Source organism: Echiichthys vipera, assembly GCF_963691815.1.
Source record: "Echiichthys vipera genome assembly, chromosome: 13".
In the NCBI taxonomy this organism is placed as follows: Eukaryota; Metazoa; Chordata; class Actinopteri; order Perciformes; family Trachinidae; genus Echiichthys; species Echiichthys vipera.
This window is the reverse complement of record NC_139838.1, coordinates 2,856,608-2,874,368: the sequence shown is the minus strand read 5'-3', so window position 1 is coordinate 2,874,368 and position 17,761 is coordinate 2,856,608. Positions and strand designations below refer to the sequence as shown.

Here is a 17,761-nt window from a genome sequence, read left to right as displayed (position 1 = left end):
ATTAAAACAAAGATATCATTAGCAATAAGCAGTGTTCGTTATTGATCATTTTTGGATGTTGATGTCTGTGTGTCTTTTTTTGGTCCAGAGGAGGATATCACAAAAACTAGACCTTGGCCCGTATTCCCAAACCATCGTGAGGCTAAAATCCCCTAAATCAGTTAGAAGTCATGACTCCTCTGTCACTGAGGGCAAATCACAAACCATCTGCCTCACAATCCCTTCCACATTTTAAACATCTTAAGTGTAATTCCGACGTCAAATTATCCCATGGTCTTTTTTAGCACTTGCACTCATCAAATAAGTCATTGAGACAGATTTTTTTCATGTAACAACTATTAACGGAGAAATCCGGTAGAGTGGCTAACAGCCGGATGTGGCTAACACTGATTAGCTCGGGGCAGTACAGTGAAGGCATTCCATAATGTAAATTAAGCACTAATACTGCTTTAAATAACAGCCGGTTTGCCGGTGTTTCCATTTGATCCATGTTGGACCTCTCAAGCTGCTTCAGAACAGTGCACACGCAGTGATCTTGACCATGTGAACCTTTCTCAAACGATCATGTCGATCTTTGCGACCCCTCATGGGGTCCTGAGCCTTTGGTTGGAAATCACTTGTCTTAAAGAATGAGCAGAACAGCTCCATTTAATGTCTCAAGACCGTAGTCCCAACAACAAAAAATAATTCCAGCAGTCGGGTTGCCAGGTTGGTCAGACTCGGCCCAGTAGCTACAGGAGACCGGAGTTTGTTTGAGCCTGTTTGAACCCGTCTCCTCCAGCAAATCACACCATAAAAACAAGGATTAGAGGAGTTTGACTGACAGTTAATGTTAGCTGTTAGCATTAGCCGTTCCAGCTAAGTAAAGATGAAAGTGATGTTAGTGAGTAAGGAGAACCGTAGCCATTTGAGCGTGCGTTTTAATGGTGTTTCTCTCAGTCCATGGAGTGAATGCTTGGCCTATATTGACTCTGGTTTTTGCCCGTCTCCGCTCACTCAGCTGCTGGGACAAATATCGCCCCCTTCACTGAGGCTCCGAAGCAGCTGCAGGATTGGCAAACTCCATTTCACCCAGTGCCAGCGTACAGTAGCTGCACTCAACAACAGACAACCCTGGCAACCAGCAACGCCCAACGCTATTGGCTGCTGCCATGGAAACACAACGGACAGAGTCAGTCAACGCCCCCCCCAAAAAAAAAAATAAAAATAAAAATTCAGACTTAATACATTTTTTTATGGAAAAGCAATACATTCATTCTGTACATCCTGTGGGTGTGTTATTATTTTTTAAATATAGCTTTAACAAAGATTCTACATATTCAACCTTTAAGTGTAATAAAGCAAAGGAGAAAGCTTGATTTAGAAATGAGTTTATTTCAGTGATAAACATGACACTTCTTATCACTCCAGTGTCGATGCAGAGAATGCTCTCAAATACAAACAGGAACTAATCATCCGCCTCTCATGGCATACATTCAAAGTCATGATGCTAAAACATCAAAATATGATTTGAAACTGACAAGCACTTTCAAGGTTGTGGTAAATTCCCGATTTCCACAAATGCATGCGTATTGAAAATTATTAAATCACACTGAAGAAAGATGGTGTTGCTAAACTAATATGAAACTATAATAAAGTTTATATAATAAAGAAACTAAACGGAAATTGTGCCAGGGGGATAAGAAATTTAAAATATTTTATATTTGTGAGCCATTTTGTTGTGAAAGAAATTCAGATAAAACTTCAAGTATTTTCATGGACTTTATCCAAACTTCAAGCACTTTTCAAACCTTTAAAAAACAACATTATAATTCAAGCATTTTCAAGGATTTCAAGGACCTGTACGAACATTCTAGTCTGTATGTTTAGCTCATATCTCCATGACAACACTGAGGGGGGTGATTTTTTTGTACCAGGCTAGTTTTTATTTTATTGGAGGTTAAAGTTTATGAATAATTAGGGGCGTGGTCTCTTGAGGGACAGCTAGCCTCTAGCCCTCACTTCTCCTTAGAGGTATACGTCAGTCACGTCACATACATGCCCTTTTTTAGTTAGAGGTAATGAGGCGGAGTCAAAGTCTGACAAGATGGCGACTCCCTTAGGCGAGGCGACTGGATCGAGAAGTCGAGAGAATGGACCTCTATGGAGAGGCTACGTCCATTTTTTATTACAGTCTATCCTTCAAATCAAGAGCTCCATCTAGTGGGCTCAACAATGACAACTAATGCTTCATGAAGCATCATTTGGACATCACTAATTGAGACTATTCTTGTAATATGGTTGACATATTTTTCATGTCACAATAGTAACGTACCACTGTTCTTTGCAATTTTACAATTTTATTCTGATAATATTACGACCGTTTTTCTCTGTAACATTTTTACTTCAGTCTCATAATCTTCTGGCTTTTGTTTTAGAAACAAGACAGTTTTATTCTCTAAGAATCACCTTTTTTTCTCCCTTAAAGGAGCAATAAGCAGAAGCATTATTTCTAGACTTAAGGAATAAAAAAAAAAAATCATTACGTGAAGAACTAAAGGTGTAATTTCAACTGAAGTAGAGGATGCTCTGTGTTGATCTCCAGCCTCCTGTCTACAAGCCGGTCCGGCCGCTCGTTCATGTGCGGTCAATCCTCCCTCCCTCCCTCCTCTCAGAGCCCTTGGCCCCCTCCCTCCCTATAAAATGCGACAGCCCGTGAGTAGTGGCAGCGGCAGCATTTTCAAACGGAAATGGCAGACAGCAAAACAAAACGTTTAAATGAGGACGAGCAGGACTTAACATTGCAAAAAAAAAAAAAAAAAAAAAGCGGTCTTTGGCTAAAGGGATATAACCCTGAATCAACATTGGCCTTGTGTTTCCGAGGTGGAGAGCGCTGTGCGAGCTAAAGGGGCTACAAAGTGACTTGGAGCTGGCTCTTCTTCTCCTGGACAGGCAAGTAACAGCATAAAGTCAATTGTCTGCTTTAATTAGTGTTACAGTAACTTTAGGAACAAGTCACTATATTGCAAAAATGGTGATGTTTTGCTGTAGATATTCGCTTGCAGACCAGTCGAGTGTGTGTGTGTGTGTGTGTGTGTGTGTGTGTGTGGGGGGGGGGGGGATCGGGATGGAGAGCAGAGGCAGAGGGAGGCGTGGCTAATGGCACACTTTGTTGGTCTACAGGCAGTGCTCAACAGCAAACCTAGCGGTGAAACGATTTTGCTTTTTGCTCCTTTAAAGCGGCCCTGGTGTTGTGTGGTATCTCATGCTATAGCGCTCAGACCACTTTGGACCTACAGAAGAGGATTAGTCCACATATTTCTGTTCCTGTGGCCCCGTCCTCCTCTGCACTCACCTCTTCTACTCGGTGTTGGCCGGTCTGACACTTCACTGACTGATGCCATCATTAGTTTCTTACAGGTCTCCAGGAGCGGAGGGAATGAGGTGACTCAAGTAGCTCCTCCAACCATGAGCCATGAAGGGTCCACAGTCAGCAGGTGTTTCTATCCCAACCCACTCCAGCAGGTGATGTCCCACTTTCGGGACCATGTTTACGATGGTATGTTAGCACACTACATTAAGCAGAGTTCCGTTCTGCAGGTGGCGTGTGCAGACCCTGGTCTCGCTCCTCTGTGGATGGTTAGGAGTCTTCTGCAGAGAAAGCTTGGTGTGTGTTGGGGAATCTCTGGGCATTGTAGTCCGGATTGTCTCTCACTCGCTCTTTGATGTCGCTCTTTACCTGAAAGAACACACAGAAGGATGTGGACGGACTAAATACGTTTGATTTGACTGTCCACGTGTTTCAGAGCCTGCTTTAAATGGATCACTGCAGACATGTTTACTGTTGAATGGATCATTTTCATACAGGAAGTCACTCTTACATACAAATGACCACTTCCTGCTGTTTAAACTGAGCTTTTACCAGGGAACCAGAAACAGAATTTAATGGTGTCATGTGATGGCATTCAGGTACTAATGAGGAATGGAATTGAAATCATTTCCCCCTGGGATTATTAAAGTATTTCTGATTCTGATTGTAATGGAATAATGAAATGTAATAATTATTAATGACTCCTACTCCTGTTCCTCCTGTACCACTGAAGATGAAAACTGTGATGGAGCAGCAGAAAGAAAGTTTGGAGGGCGAGAGAAACTTATGAGGGAGAAAAGCGGAGGATTCTCTAACTGCACTGAAGAAAACAAACAAACATCCGTTTATGAACTTCCTCTGCCACAGCAAACAGGTGCTTGAACAACGTGCTGCCGGGACAGAGAGTCACCGCTGCAGTTAGGCCTACACGCCCAGGTTGTTGCCAAGGCGATGATTATAAATTACTTTCTCTTTTGATGAAATGTCTGTTCTTGGTCTTTGATTTTATGAAATAAATTTTCCCCAAAAAATGCAACTTACAGTCCAGTGTGACTTATTTATGTTTTTACCGCCCCTCCCCCTCTACCACTGAGTTCCTCAGCTCCACGCTACATGGAGGTAGGCTGGCTAACTCACTCATAGATAGCAACTGCTAACATCATTTAGCGTATGCTAGCTTGAGGTGTGTGTCTGTGATATTGTAACACGTGCGAGAGGGTGAATATGATGAAACCAATGTTGCAGACTGGAACTTTAGCGCGCCTGAAAACACACCATGGCAGTAATTACTGAAGCAGGCTCATGTTGATGTCAGTATTTAGGATCCAGTATGTTCTGGTAAAACAGTGTCATGCCAGACAATCATATGGATGCTGCTGCTTAAGGTTTCCACTCTCCACTAGTGTTGCCTTTATTTTGAAATAATCCTGTACTGTTATCAGCAGAGACCATCAAACAGTCATTAACCTGAGTCAGAAGCTAGATGACTGCCTTCATGCTCGGCTGAATGCGCTCGGCCACAATGCATTACCTGTTGTGTATATGCGTCCTGCAGCTCTGGCCTCTCCAGCTCCCCCTGCAGGCTGTTTGGGGCGGTGACAGGCAGGGCTCCTGCAGCACGAGCAGCTCGACTCACTGCGTCTGACAGGGACAGGTGTGGTCCTTCACACTGGGATGTCTGAGGACAGAAACATTACAGTTAGTGTAAAAGGCACATTTTGCCATGTCTTGGTGTGCAGGGCAGAGATGTGGGTGAGCCCAGCTCCGTCACATAGCGATAGGAGTCAGGGAAACACTGATCTGTTGTTCCTTTTTCTGTAGAATCTGAACAGAGCTCAAACCTAAATAAGTGCAGTCTTGTGCTGAGTGGGCTGGTAAAGTGCAGTGCTCACCTTCCTCCTTTTGGCGGGCATACCGTGCAGGTAGGCGTCAGACAGCGGCGGCTGCGCTTTGATCTTCCTCTGAGACAGCATGTCATGTCTGATGATGGGAACCCATTCCTGACCAAGACATTGTTATTGCACACACAAACCAACAAACAGATGTCACTTTGCTCATCTATGCAACTGCATTACAAGAAAGGCAGACAAGGCCTCTTTAATTCTATAGTACTTCTCAACATCAAGGCAATCCAAAGGGCTCTATGCAGGACAAAAAGACACTCTGAGACAAGGTGTGAAAGGTCATCTCAAAAAGAGGCCTGACGCTTTAGTTCACTCAAAACACATGCTGCATCTGTCCACTACAGTCTTGTGATTGACTGTCAAATGCTAATCTGACTCCTCCAGATGGATTAATTCTCATTGTCTCTGCATATCCATCTGGGCAGTCTCCTTTGGAGATATTTTGGGAGGGGGCGAAAATACTGGTTGCTGATTGGATAGACCATCTTTCTATCACCAACATACGGGCCAAGTCAACCAATCAGATCAACGAAGCTTATGATGTGCTCAGAAAGTAAACAGCATGTGGGTAAAGGATATTTACAGGTGCCCGGTCCATATTCAACAGAAGGATCCCAGAGAAAAAGAGTTAGTGAGCTGACAGAATTAGATCTACCGCTCTCTAACTGTGTCTGGATCAGGTCGGATTTGCATGCGTTTTTTCACACTCAAACCTGCCTCAAAACCAACTGATTAGTTCAGTCGCTTGGCAAACGTCTCCAAATTTTCCAGACTGATATGTAAGTAAAATACAATAGAGCTCAGAGATCAGGATGGGCTCACCAGGCTAGTCGAATGCATCACAGCTGAATGTTTCATTGGACTGAAGGGGACACAACAGGCAAGGAAATATAAACAGCCTAAATGAACAGCCATTTTTTTACATGCATTTTGAAGATTCACATTAGAAAAGCTTTAAGGAAACAAAATTGAATAAACCTTGCACCAATCAGAGCAATAAACGTCACCTACAACCAGACACATCTGCCAAACTCATGTTGAATTTGTTCTGGCAGACGGGCCAGATCTCCAGTGGTCCTGGCCCTGTGCCTACCAATCAAAAGTGGAGCAGGTTTGACACCGTGACTGACAGCGTCAGTGTCCAGTCTGCAGGTAAACTAGGCAGCACTGATGGAATACTACATGCCTTCCCCATAGTAGGGAAAAACCTGTTCCTCTCAGGACAGCATGAAACATGACCAGTACCAGCTAACCTCCCCGAGTGAACCAAATTCCCCAAGACCTCTCTCCATGTCCCTCTCGTAGATGTGGTTAGATGAGCAAGGCCTCTTGTTTGTTTCTTGTTATCATCCTCTACTTCTTCTGTTTACTGGACCATCACAGCCAGGTGAAGCCTTTAGCGCCAACTTCTGTCCAAACTACACCATAACTGAGGTTATTTACTCCAAACCAGTTGTCCCCTACAGTACCCTGCCACCTTCAGCATTGAGATAAGCTAGAAACAGTTTAGTTCTGGTTCTGACTGAGCTTTGTAAACCTAGACCTGTTCAGGACAGAAGGACTGCATTAGCTAATTTCTTACAGGTGGAACAGCGGCTGCCCATGGCTCCACCTCGGGGACGGCCCCCTCCCGTCCCGTGGGGGCCCCAGCAGGACGCTGAGTGTCCGCTGATAAGGCACTGTTGTCTGCAGGAGATGCTCCACTCTCTCCACCGTCACCCGATGAAGCCATGGCCTCCTCTGCTGTGGGGGCTGGAGCCGGAGACAGACTCTCCTCCATCTGACAGTGACCACATGAACCGTTCAGTCCTCTTACACACACTGGCATTTGCACTGACCATACACAAGAATCCAATTCAGCTTTTACAAAGGCACAGTGTTGGGCCAAAGGGAACACCAAAATTGCTTTTTCGTGTGTTAATAATTGTATTAATTGTTGTGATTTGACTTTCGTGTATTAGCTTCTTTGCACTGGCTACCTGTAAAATCTAGAATAGAATTTAAAATCCTTCTCCTCACCTACAAAGCTCTCATTGGTCAGGCTCCGTCGTATCTTAAAGAGCTCATAGTACCGTATTACCCGACTAGATCGCTGCGCTCTGAGAATGCAGGGCTACTCGTCGTTCCTAGAGTCTCCAAAAGTAGAATGGGAGGCAGAGCCTTCAGCTACCAAGCTCCTCTCCTGTGGAACCAACTCCCAAGTGTTATTCGAAATACAGACACTGTCCCCATATTTAAGAATAAACTTAAAACTTTCCTTTTTGATAAAGCTTACAGTTAGGAATAACGAGCCCTTAGCAATGTTGTTATTTTTAAGCTGATTTTGTTCTGCTTAATGATGCTGCTATAGGCCTAGTCTGCCGAGGGATAATACTTTTCCAGATACTCTGAGCTTCTCTCCTCTCTGTCTGTATCATTCATGTCTCATCAATGCATGTTACTAATTCAACTTCTTCCCCGGAGTTGTTTGTGCTTTGTCGTCTCGCAGGTCTCTGCTGATCGTGGTGGTGCCTGCTGCCGTGGTCCAGCATGACGCTTCCTGCTACTATTATAATTTATAACCTTAGCTGTGCTTGTTTCTACTATTCTGCTGTATTAACTGCCATAACATATAAGTCATATTCACATTACTATAGATAATATTATAGTTACTGGAATCGTGTCTGTCTCTGTCTTTGTGTCTTTCTTTGTCTCTCTCTGTCCATCTGTTTGTCTTTTCTCTCTTTCTCTCTCCTTTTCTTCCTCCCCAACCGGTGTAGACAGATGTCCGTCCTCCACAGAGCTGGGTCTGTCTGACGTTCCTGTCTGTTATAGGGAAGGTTTTCGTTGCTACCGTACTCTACGGGGGAATTGTTGGGTCTATGTAAATCATAAATAAGTCATAGAGTGTGGTCTTTACCTAGTTTGTAAAGTGTCCTGAGATAACTTTTGTTATGATTTGGCACTATAAATAAAATTGAATTGAATTGAATTGACGTTTTCCTTCTACCCTGGTTGTTTGAAGTGAAATAAAATTGTTCATTAGGTCCATTTGTTTTTATAATTACAGCCCCCGAAAACTTAAGCCCAGTTCAGACCAAAGATTCCCAACGAGACGAGTTGAAACTTGCACTTCTTGCAACGTTCTGAAACCTGCCCGTTCAGACCATGGACTGTATAAATTAATTCATTATACAGTCTATGGTTCAGACCAATGCGACCAGACGAGACGGTGTATCATCTCCATAGCAACGGCTCTTTGTACTTCCACACTACAGTGTATACACACTACAGAACACACTCTACAGAACACACTCTACAGAACACACTACAGAACACACTCTACACTGAGATGAGACAGAAGCAAAGTGACCTCCACTGACGGCTGCTCCCCCTCAGCTTCCTCCCTCTGGTGCAGCTGGCCCTGAAACGACATCACAGGTTTGCAGTGTTCATCTGGAACCTTCTTATCTTGGTTCAACATTCTGATGTGAATACAGGATTTAGTTAGATGCATATTCATGTGGATACTTTTGATCTGAACTCGACCTGTCAGACTGTTTGGGTTCCTGCTACAGAACACCCTCTACAGAACACCCTCTATACTCTACAGAACACCCTCTATACTCTAAAGAACACCCTTTACAGAACACCTTCTTCACTCTAAAGGACATACTCTACAGAACACACTCTACAGGACACACTAAAGAACACACTCTACAGAACACCCTCTACACTCTAAAGGACATACTCTACAGAACACACTCTACAGGACACACTAAAGAACACACTCTACAGAACAGATTATACAAACACACCCTACTGAACAGACTCTACAAACACACACTAAAGAACACACACTAAAGAACACACTCTACACTCTAAAGGACACACTCTACAGGACACACTATAGAACACACTCTACAGGACACACACTTAAGAACACACTCTACAGGACACTCTACAGGACACACTCTACAGGACACACTATGGAACAGAGCCTATAGAACACACACTAAAGAACACACACTAAAGGACACACTCTACAGAACACACTCTACAGAACACACTGTGGCGTTAGAGGTAGCTGGAGATATTTCTGGATCAACTAACATTTATGAAGCTCCTTGTAACAAGCATTAGTTAACTGGTGATTATCAGATGCTTATTAACATTATTATGTCTTAGGACTATATGAGTGTAAACAAGTTTATTGTTTGATATTCATAAGCACTTATAAGAAACACATTATGATGCACTTATTAGCTTTAACAGGAGCTAGAGCAAAAACAATCCTTTATTATGGACTTATTAATAGTTTCCATTAGAAGTTAAGCTCTGGAATTTCGGGAAACTTTACCTATTTTTTGCGAAAGAGTTAATTAATGGTGATATAAGGGAATAATCAAAATTAAAGAGGAAATTTGGGGGTAATTTATACTAACTGTATGTAACCGTGCACTGTGCATTCTTCCACATCACATGCGCAGATTATGATCACCTTGCACATTACAGCAGGACTGATGAGGCCACTTTACATACTTAACATTTCTGTTCATTTATCCATCAACTGGAAAATATTTATTGATTTGTATTACAAAAATGTTTTCTATAACAAATCTGCTTAAGAGTAATTTCCCTCGGGATAAATAAAGCTTCTTGAATCTTGAATCTTGAAGAGAATATAAACTGTTTATATTTATGTATATGACGAGGTAAATACAGTTAGTATAACCCAAAATAAACTAATTTAATTTCAATTTCCCAGACACCTGTAATAGATGTGGGGTAAACGAGGGCACTTTATTTCACTGTCTTAGGCGGAGTCCAAGAGTGAGGGAGTTTTGGGAGGAGGTTAGACTGTCTGTACAAGAGATCCTCTCCATTAGATTGGATCTGAAACCTAGGGTCTTTCTGCTCGGTCTTTACCCGGAGGGACATAGAATAAAGCAACATGAAAAACTGTTTATAAACATGTTCTCTACAAGCCAAAAGGACAATAGAGTTATCGTGGAAAACCTTTGGTAAACCTGCTATAGCTGTGTGGTTCAGGGAATTAACTTCTTGTTTAGACCAAAAAACATTCATAGACTCTTCAGGATAGGCAGGAGGTATTTCAAAATGTATGGGGTCGTTTCCTCAATTATATGAAGGACAAGGATTTGGCGTTTCACCTGATGGACAGGCCTGGAACAGTATAAGCATGACCCAGTTTCCTCTTCTCCTACTTCCTGGACTTTATGTTGCTGTATCCTCTGTGGAATCTGACTATATGCCTTCAATAGAAAACAGCCAGGCCGCCATGTCTTTGTTTCATCTTGTTGGTACGAATGTATGGAGCAGGTGTGTGTATAGTGTGGAAAATTTGTTCGGACGGTGTTTGTTTGTGCACTTCTGTACATTTACACACTTCTCTGCTGTTAATCGTTCTTGTATTGGTCTTAAAAATAAAATTCCAATAAAGTTCCAAAATGTCCAGTTTATTCCTGTTGATTCTCATTCATTTCCATGGAAAGTTTTGAGAAATTTTGAATATTACTGGAATTTTTTATTTATTTTGCAACCATAGTTATTTAGAGTAAAAAAAAAAAAAAGAGAGAGATTTAAAGAGAGTGGGGACGAGATGCAGCAAAGACATTGTTCTCACTTTAGATTCAGGAGCTGCAAAAAGCATAGTTAATAAGTGCATAATACGTTCTTATAAGTGCTTAGAAATGTCTTATTACCTAACTATAAACCTGTTTATGATGAAATCATCGACACTTATATAGTCTTATTAACACATAATGTTAATAAACATATGAAGACTAATAAAGCATTTATTAGGTATGAACTAACGCTTATTAAAAGGACCTATATGACCTCAGTCCATATAAGGAGTGAGCACCTTTAGTAAACCTGTGTGCAGCGTGTGCAGCTCCAGCAAACCCTGTGTGTTACCTGTGTATAGAGGATGTAGTGCTGGATTTGGTCCTCAGTAACTGGGTTGTGCTCCAGAATGACGTGCAGCCTCATAGACATCATACTGGTCAGCCAGTTGACCAGACTGGGATTGACTTCTGCAGACATCCTCCTCTGCACAAACACACACAGACACAGGGACACGCAGTAACACACAGCTGTCCACTTGAATCACATGAGTGTAGCATAATGCTGTAGGTATAAATGATGTGGACTAACAATGCGGTGGTTGATGACTGCAGTCAGAGATCTCTGTTCTCCTCCGAGGCAGTACAGGTTCAGAGCCAGACACTCAAACAGGCCCTGAGTGCACAGCAACAGCAGACGGGGGCCGAATGTGTGATCTGCATGAAGAAAAACAGAAAAGACAGAAATCCACTCACACACCCTCATCTTCAAATCACATGTATCCTGCAAGGAGCTGCATGAGACGGTGTTCAGGCAGAAAAATCCAGAGGAGGACAGATTATATGGAGCGCACTGAGCAACTGAGTAACATGCAGCTGAATCAAATTACATACTCTAATATTCTAATGCATATATTGAAGAAAGGTGCGTTTCCATTAGGGTCAAATCTGGCCGCTCAGAATGTTTCAGGGCACGCCCTCTCAAATGGCCGTTTTTCGCACTCGCCGTTTTTCCATTACAAAAAAAGACCCCAGAGGGATTTAGGAGACTCCGGAGGTGACGTATCACTCTGAATGGGTTTAGGTGATCATCTGATCAGTGATAAGTTGATCAGTGACACAGCGGCGTGCCGTTCTTTCTTCAAGTGAGAAAAACAGAATAGTTGCAGTTTGACTTTAGGTGGCTCGTATGATCGTCAACTTATGTTCAAGTAACATGAAAGAAAAAAATCCACCTTAAAAATTCTGGGTGCTCTAAAAGTTTGTTGACAGACAGGCTGTCACCCCGCTGCAGTAAGGTGTGTGTGTGTGTGTGTGTTTGTAAATGGGAGAGACAGAGAGAGGGAACATGCAGCACAGGGCTGCAGGTCAAAATCCAACCCGGCACTCATTTTAACAAGCCCATGCAAAGATGCCCGTGCACAGATCATTTTCTGTGCTGTGTTCTTCTTCACCACTGGATAAAAGTGTCAACTCTACTTCACCGTGTTGTTGTGGCGACTGTTCTACCACACGTCACATCCTGCTGAGAGCTACATCAAATCACGAACCAGGCTTCTCTCAGGGGAAGAGAGAACAAAAGGCCGGGGGGAGGGAGATACGTCGTTTTTTTGGTAAGAGGAAATGACAAGATGGAGACTCCCGTAGGTGAGGACGATTGGATCAAGTTGAGAGAATGGAACCTGACGGAGATGCTATGTATTTCTTTTATATTCTGTGGTATTTTCAGAGCAGGTCTGAGCTCTAGTTTTCTGGATAGTGGCATGCCGGACTGTTCATTTATTTTGCTAGCTCAGCAGCAACAGTGATTCACCTGAAGACATCTTAACATTATCGTGACTTAACTTGTGTTGTAGATTGATGGATGGTGTTAACTGTGTTCCAGTGAGGCTGTTATTGGTGCCGTTTACACAGGGCTACATGTAATAAGTGGTTTCAGAAAAACACTGTCGGGCTGTCGGCTCCATAATAGAAAGACACATGTTCTGTGTTCTCCCGGCTGGCAGCCCAGAGCCATCAACATCAGCTGACTGGAGGATAGCCTTAGCTCACAGTGGGGTGGTAGTGGAAAGACGGCTAATGAGTTCCTCAAACGGTTCAGAGTCCATCGGAAAAGTTTGTGTGGAGAAGGGGCTTATGTCTTCAGGTTGTTGCTAGGTAGGGGAAGATGAAACCCTTTAACCTGAGTCAGACAGGCAGAGGACGAGGGATACGCAGTTAAGTGTTGGGTGATCAGTCATTGACTTACCGCTGTGGCGCAGGATGTGTGAGGCCATCTGTGTGAACTGCTGTCTGAGGAAAGACAGGTTGGTCTGAACAATGTCCACTCCCTCTCGCACAGTCACTGTGGCCTAGACACAAAACACAACTCACTTATGTTCATCAATACCTAGTACACAGCACATACAAGGGACTGCAGTGTGAGGGGTTGTCCTTACGAAGCTCTCAGCTATGTACCCCTCGAGTCCGTTGATTAGGTCCTCTGCTGCTGTCTGCACAGAGGACAATGTGTCAGAGTTTTTACTGTGAAACAAACACATCCATACAGTACACCACACCGTCGACATCACACCTGAATTAGTGTAATCCCGGCGTAACATCATCCCAGGGTCTTTTTTGTCACACACTCATCAAATAAGCCATTTGGCTGTTAGCGACTGTTAGCGACTCTCCGGGATTTCTCCGTTAATATATGTTACACAAAAAAAATTGTCTCGATGGCTTATTTGATGAGTGTAAAAAGACCCTGGGATGATTTTATGCCGGAGTTTCACTTACAAGCAGGTGCCCCATCATGATGCCATGACACGGGATGAAAGGCGGGACATAAAAACCTGACAACACTCAATTCAGTTCAGCTCAATTCAGTTGAGTTCAATTCAATTCAGTTCAATTCAATTTTATTCAGTTTCAGATGATAACACAGTTATCCCGGGACACGTTGGATCATAAGTCGCTCGACTGGGAAGTGATTTCAGGAGGCTGGGTCTTATCAAAAACCCTTGCATATGATTGGATAAACCCCTTTTCCGTCATCTTTATTGACGTGCTGCTTTAACCACTCACATGGAAACCAACCCATGACGCTGATAAGAGCGACGCAGGGTAAGGCCAAACAGAACATGTTGACGTCTGCTTCCTCGATGTGAGACGCCATTGTTGTCTGAATCACAACGGTCGTTTCTCTGTTACGTCACATCTAAAAAAAAAAAAAAACTCCGGCGGTGCTGATTGGCTCGACCACCTGAAATCACTTTCCTATGGAGCGATCCCAGATGGTTGAGTGGAGCTAGGCGGAGTCAAGGCGGAAGCAAGAACGAAACAAAAATTCACCTGGTGAGAGTCAGGTTAGGTCTAGACCACATTCTTTGATTTACTAAACTAATACTAGTAGTAATACTAGCAGTACTTGTATCATAAACAATCAAGTGACATATCGGTATCTGAAGTGCCTCTGATACGGTCTAAAATGCAAGTCTATGCACCACATACTTTAGCCCTAACAAAAATCCACTTTAAAGTCGTTTCACCTGGATAAAACAGCAATTTTCCAGGAAATCTTCTAGTGGCCCTGTGCTGCTACTAGCAATTCCTGCTTTTACAGTAACACAGACTAATTGATTTACAGTTTGGTCTGCTAGCAGAGTGTGTAATGTTATTCAGAGCTAATGTTGACAAAATATCAGCAATTTTTGTATTATACGCTGGAAAATCCCAGCATGATGCAGATGTGTACAGTATGCAAGGCTTCAGTTTGGTGGGGTGACAACAACGCTTATCACTTCCATTTTATATTGTTAGTGTACTATTTAAACTTTTAAATGTGTCTTATTTTACTAAATTGTGGCTGCACTTGAACAGTTTTCAAAGCAACTGTTATTTATTCCTTGATTGATTGATTTATGCTCTTTCTCAGGTCAAGTCTCATCAATGCATGTTACTAATTCAACTTTTTCCCCGGAGTTGTTTGTTCTTTGGCGTCTCTCAGGTCTCTGCTCCCCGGTTTTTGTTGCCACTGTGCTCAAAGGGGGAATTGTTTGGTCTCTGTAAGTCATAAATAAGTCATAGAGTGTGGTATTTACCTACTCTGTAAAGTGTCCTAAGATAACTTTTGTTATGATTTGGCAATGTAAATGCAATTGAATTGACTCAAACAAGATAATAAAAGAAAGCTCTATGGTATTCATTCTGTGTATGTATTTGTTCACGTTATACAAACTTGAGCTAGGCCAAACAACAATAACAACCATGTCACCTCCATTCAAAGGTTACAACCATTTGCATTGAGGACACCAATAATCCTGACCAAATCTCCAACATAACCACAGACCAGGTCAGAGGACAGCTGAGTAAGCTCCAGCCCAGGAAAGCAGCAGGCCCGGATAAAGTGTGTCCGAGACTACTGAAGACCTGCGCTGCAGAACTGGGGTAACCACTGCAACGGGCCTTCAACCTTAGCCTGCAGCTAGGGAGAGTGTCTACCCCTGAAAGACATCCTGCATCGTTCCGGTTCCCAAGAAGAACAGGCCCAGCGAGCTGAATGACTTCCAACCGGTGGCACTCACTTCACACCTGATGAAGACGTTGGAGCAGCTCTTCCTCAGCCTCCTCAGACCCCAGGTACAACACGCCCAGGACCGCCTGCAGTTTGCGTACCAGCTAAATGTTGGTGTGGAGGATGCCATCCTCTACATGCTGCACCGAGTCCACTCCCATCCAGATAAGGGAAGTGACACAGCGAGGATTCTCTTCTTGGACTTCTCCAGCGCCTCCCTTGTGTTTTTGGAAATTAAATTTCCTTGCGGGAGTCATCCCAATGGGATCAATGAAGAGAAGTCAAAGTTTAAGTCTACGTCTATAAGAATTGATGCTGGTTGGAAGGCAAAGGGTAGTAACACCAAATATTGATTTGATTCGATTTTTCTATTGTTTGCTCACTTTGCATTTTGTAAATTGATTAAAATGAACAACTGTTATTTAAATTTTCGAAAGCATTCTTAGTTTACAGAATTTTGTCCCACCTGCCTAAAACTTTTGTACAGTAGTTTATATATGTGTAACGCACTGGTATTGGATTGGTACACGTTATCCTCCAATACACAACTTCAGGTATGGGAATCGGTATTGGAAAGGAGGGAAGTATGGTATTGGAACATCTCTAAATATAAAGAGGCTCAGAGTGTGACTCTCTGCAGTACTTACAGCTATGTTAGCATCAGTGGGCTCTCTGCCCTGGAGGTAGTGTTCAGTGAAGAAGTTAGTAAGCTGGGGTTGGATGCGGCTCAGAGGCTGGGCGTTCCCATGAAGCAACAGCACCATGTCCACCATAGAGAAGCTCTGACACACCAGCGACAGCAGGTCACCAAAGAACCCTGTCGACATCAGAGCCAATCACCAGTGTATCAGTAACAATCATGGTCAACTTCACTCTGAATTCAATCGAAGAACGTATAAGGCTGGTGATGTTTTCAGTGTTTTCACCTGATTCCACAGTGGATTTGTAGAACAACAGTGAATATGAGGTTAGTGTTAAATAAAAGCTGCAGTTACATTCATTCCCCTGTTTTGAGGCTCACCCACAGCATCTCCAGAGCCTGGAGTGAACAGGTTACTGGTCTGAGACAGTCTTTGGATGAACTGGGCGATGCTCTCTCCATTGCCCTGCTGTGCCCCCAAAGAGCTCATCATCGTAGACAGCACTCCCTGCACAATGCCGGTGAACAGCTCTGGGCTCAAAGAGTCTCCACCTGCCCCGCTGCCAGCCTGAGGGGGCACTGGAGCTGTGGACTGAGGGGGGATCAGGTCACCAGGGCCAGTGGCAGGTGGCTGAGCAGAGAGAATAAACACTTTCAATCAACAAACTCAACATGATCATGGCTCTGTTCAGCTGCAAACACACCTGCACTTCAAGGTTTTTTTTAATTAGGTCATATACAAATATAACGATAAAAGTCAAATATTACGACGAAGTCAAAATGTTTTAAATATATTTATTTTATTTCACATTTATTTAGCCAGATAAAAACTATTGAGATCAGGATCTCTTTCACAAGATCGACCTGGCCCTGAAGGCAGCAGCACACGTCACAGCAGCATTACATGATAAAGTGACAGTTTACAACCAATAAGTTAAAAGAGAACGATTTCCAATGTGCAAAATGATTTACTGATAAAGTGCAGAATCTAGACCATGGAGTAAAAATCAGAAACACAGGCACTGTCCAACTGTCTCGCGTATTTTGTCTTTTAGCATTGAGCCAAAAGCTTTATGCGAAATGAGATCAACCATTTTCAAGTAATTTTGGAGAAAGTTCAATGCGGTGGGAGCAGCAAAACTAAACACTCTTTTCCTGTGCTCAGTGCGGGCACAAGGCACAGACAGTTTCAAGACATCACAGGAACTCAGTGCATAGTGGCTTCTGGTTCTTCAAAGATATAAACATAAGTAAAAAGGCACCAAACCAAGAAGAGCTTTATAAATAAGCATCAGCAGGTGTACAGTATATGCCTGTGCACCTTCAAAGATGGCCAATCTGAATTAGTGTACAGGTCACAATGATGATTTAAGCGTCTACAACCAGTCAATAATCTCAACACACAGTGAACCCCGGTGTTCGATGACTGTAAACATTTGGCCAAGGCACCCATATACAAAACATCTCCATACTCAGAGAAAGAAAGGTTGATGAAACAAGTGTCCTTGCTCGGAGAGAAAAGCAGGATTTATTTCTGTAATAAAATCCCAACTTTACCTTCAGTGTAGAGGCCATATTTGCAATATGAGATTTAAAAGATAGATCACACTCAAGAATAAATCCCAAGTACTTGTAGCTTTTCACAAGCTCGATTAGATTTCCTTGAGAAGTTAAAATCAATGGGACATTTGTTGTTTCTACACTTAAATGATAAAAACAGCATGAGCTTTGTTTTATCAGTTATTA

The 17,761-nt window shown here is 42.9% G+C and overlaps 1 protein-coding gene across 3 annotated transcripts in view; it reads right to left on the bottom strand.

The window, feature by feature from the left end:
• Positions 1–1,432: 1,432 nt before the first annotated feature.
• Positions 1,433–17,761, bottom strand: part of LOC310955698 (large proline-rich protein BAG6-like) — a 34,928-nt gene continuing 18,599 nt past the window's right edge. For 2 of the 3 annotated variants that reach the window (XM_083925680.1, XM_083925681.1), the window contains 11 exons: positions 16,397–16,646; positions 16,023–16,192; positions 13,259–13,312; positions 13,069–13,171; positions 11,413–11,537; positions 11,173–11,307; positions 8,606–8,656; positions 6,836–7,033; positions 5,242–5,349; positions 4,881–5,027; positions 1,433–3,718 (listed from right to left, as the gene is read on the bottom strand). In XM_083925680.1, coding sequence (XP_083781806.1) covers positions 3,620–3,718; positions 4,881–5,027; positions 5,242–5,349; positions 6,836–7,033; positions 8,606–8,656; positions 11,173–11,307; positions 11,413–11,537; positions 13,069–13,171; positions 13,259–13,312; positions 16,023–16,192; positions 16,397–16,646 — 1,440 coding nt within the window. In that variant the 3' untranslated portion in view covers positions 1,433–3,619. Of the gene's footprint in view, positions 3,719–4,880; positions 5,028–5,241; positions 5,350–6,835; positions 7,058–8,605; positions 8,657–11,172; positions 11,308–11,412; positions 11,538–13,068; positions 13,172–13,258; positions 13,313–16,022; positions 16,193–16,396; positions 16,647–17,761 lie in introns of all 3 variants that reach the window. The other variant, XM_083925682.1, reaches the window with a different exon arrangement.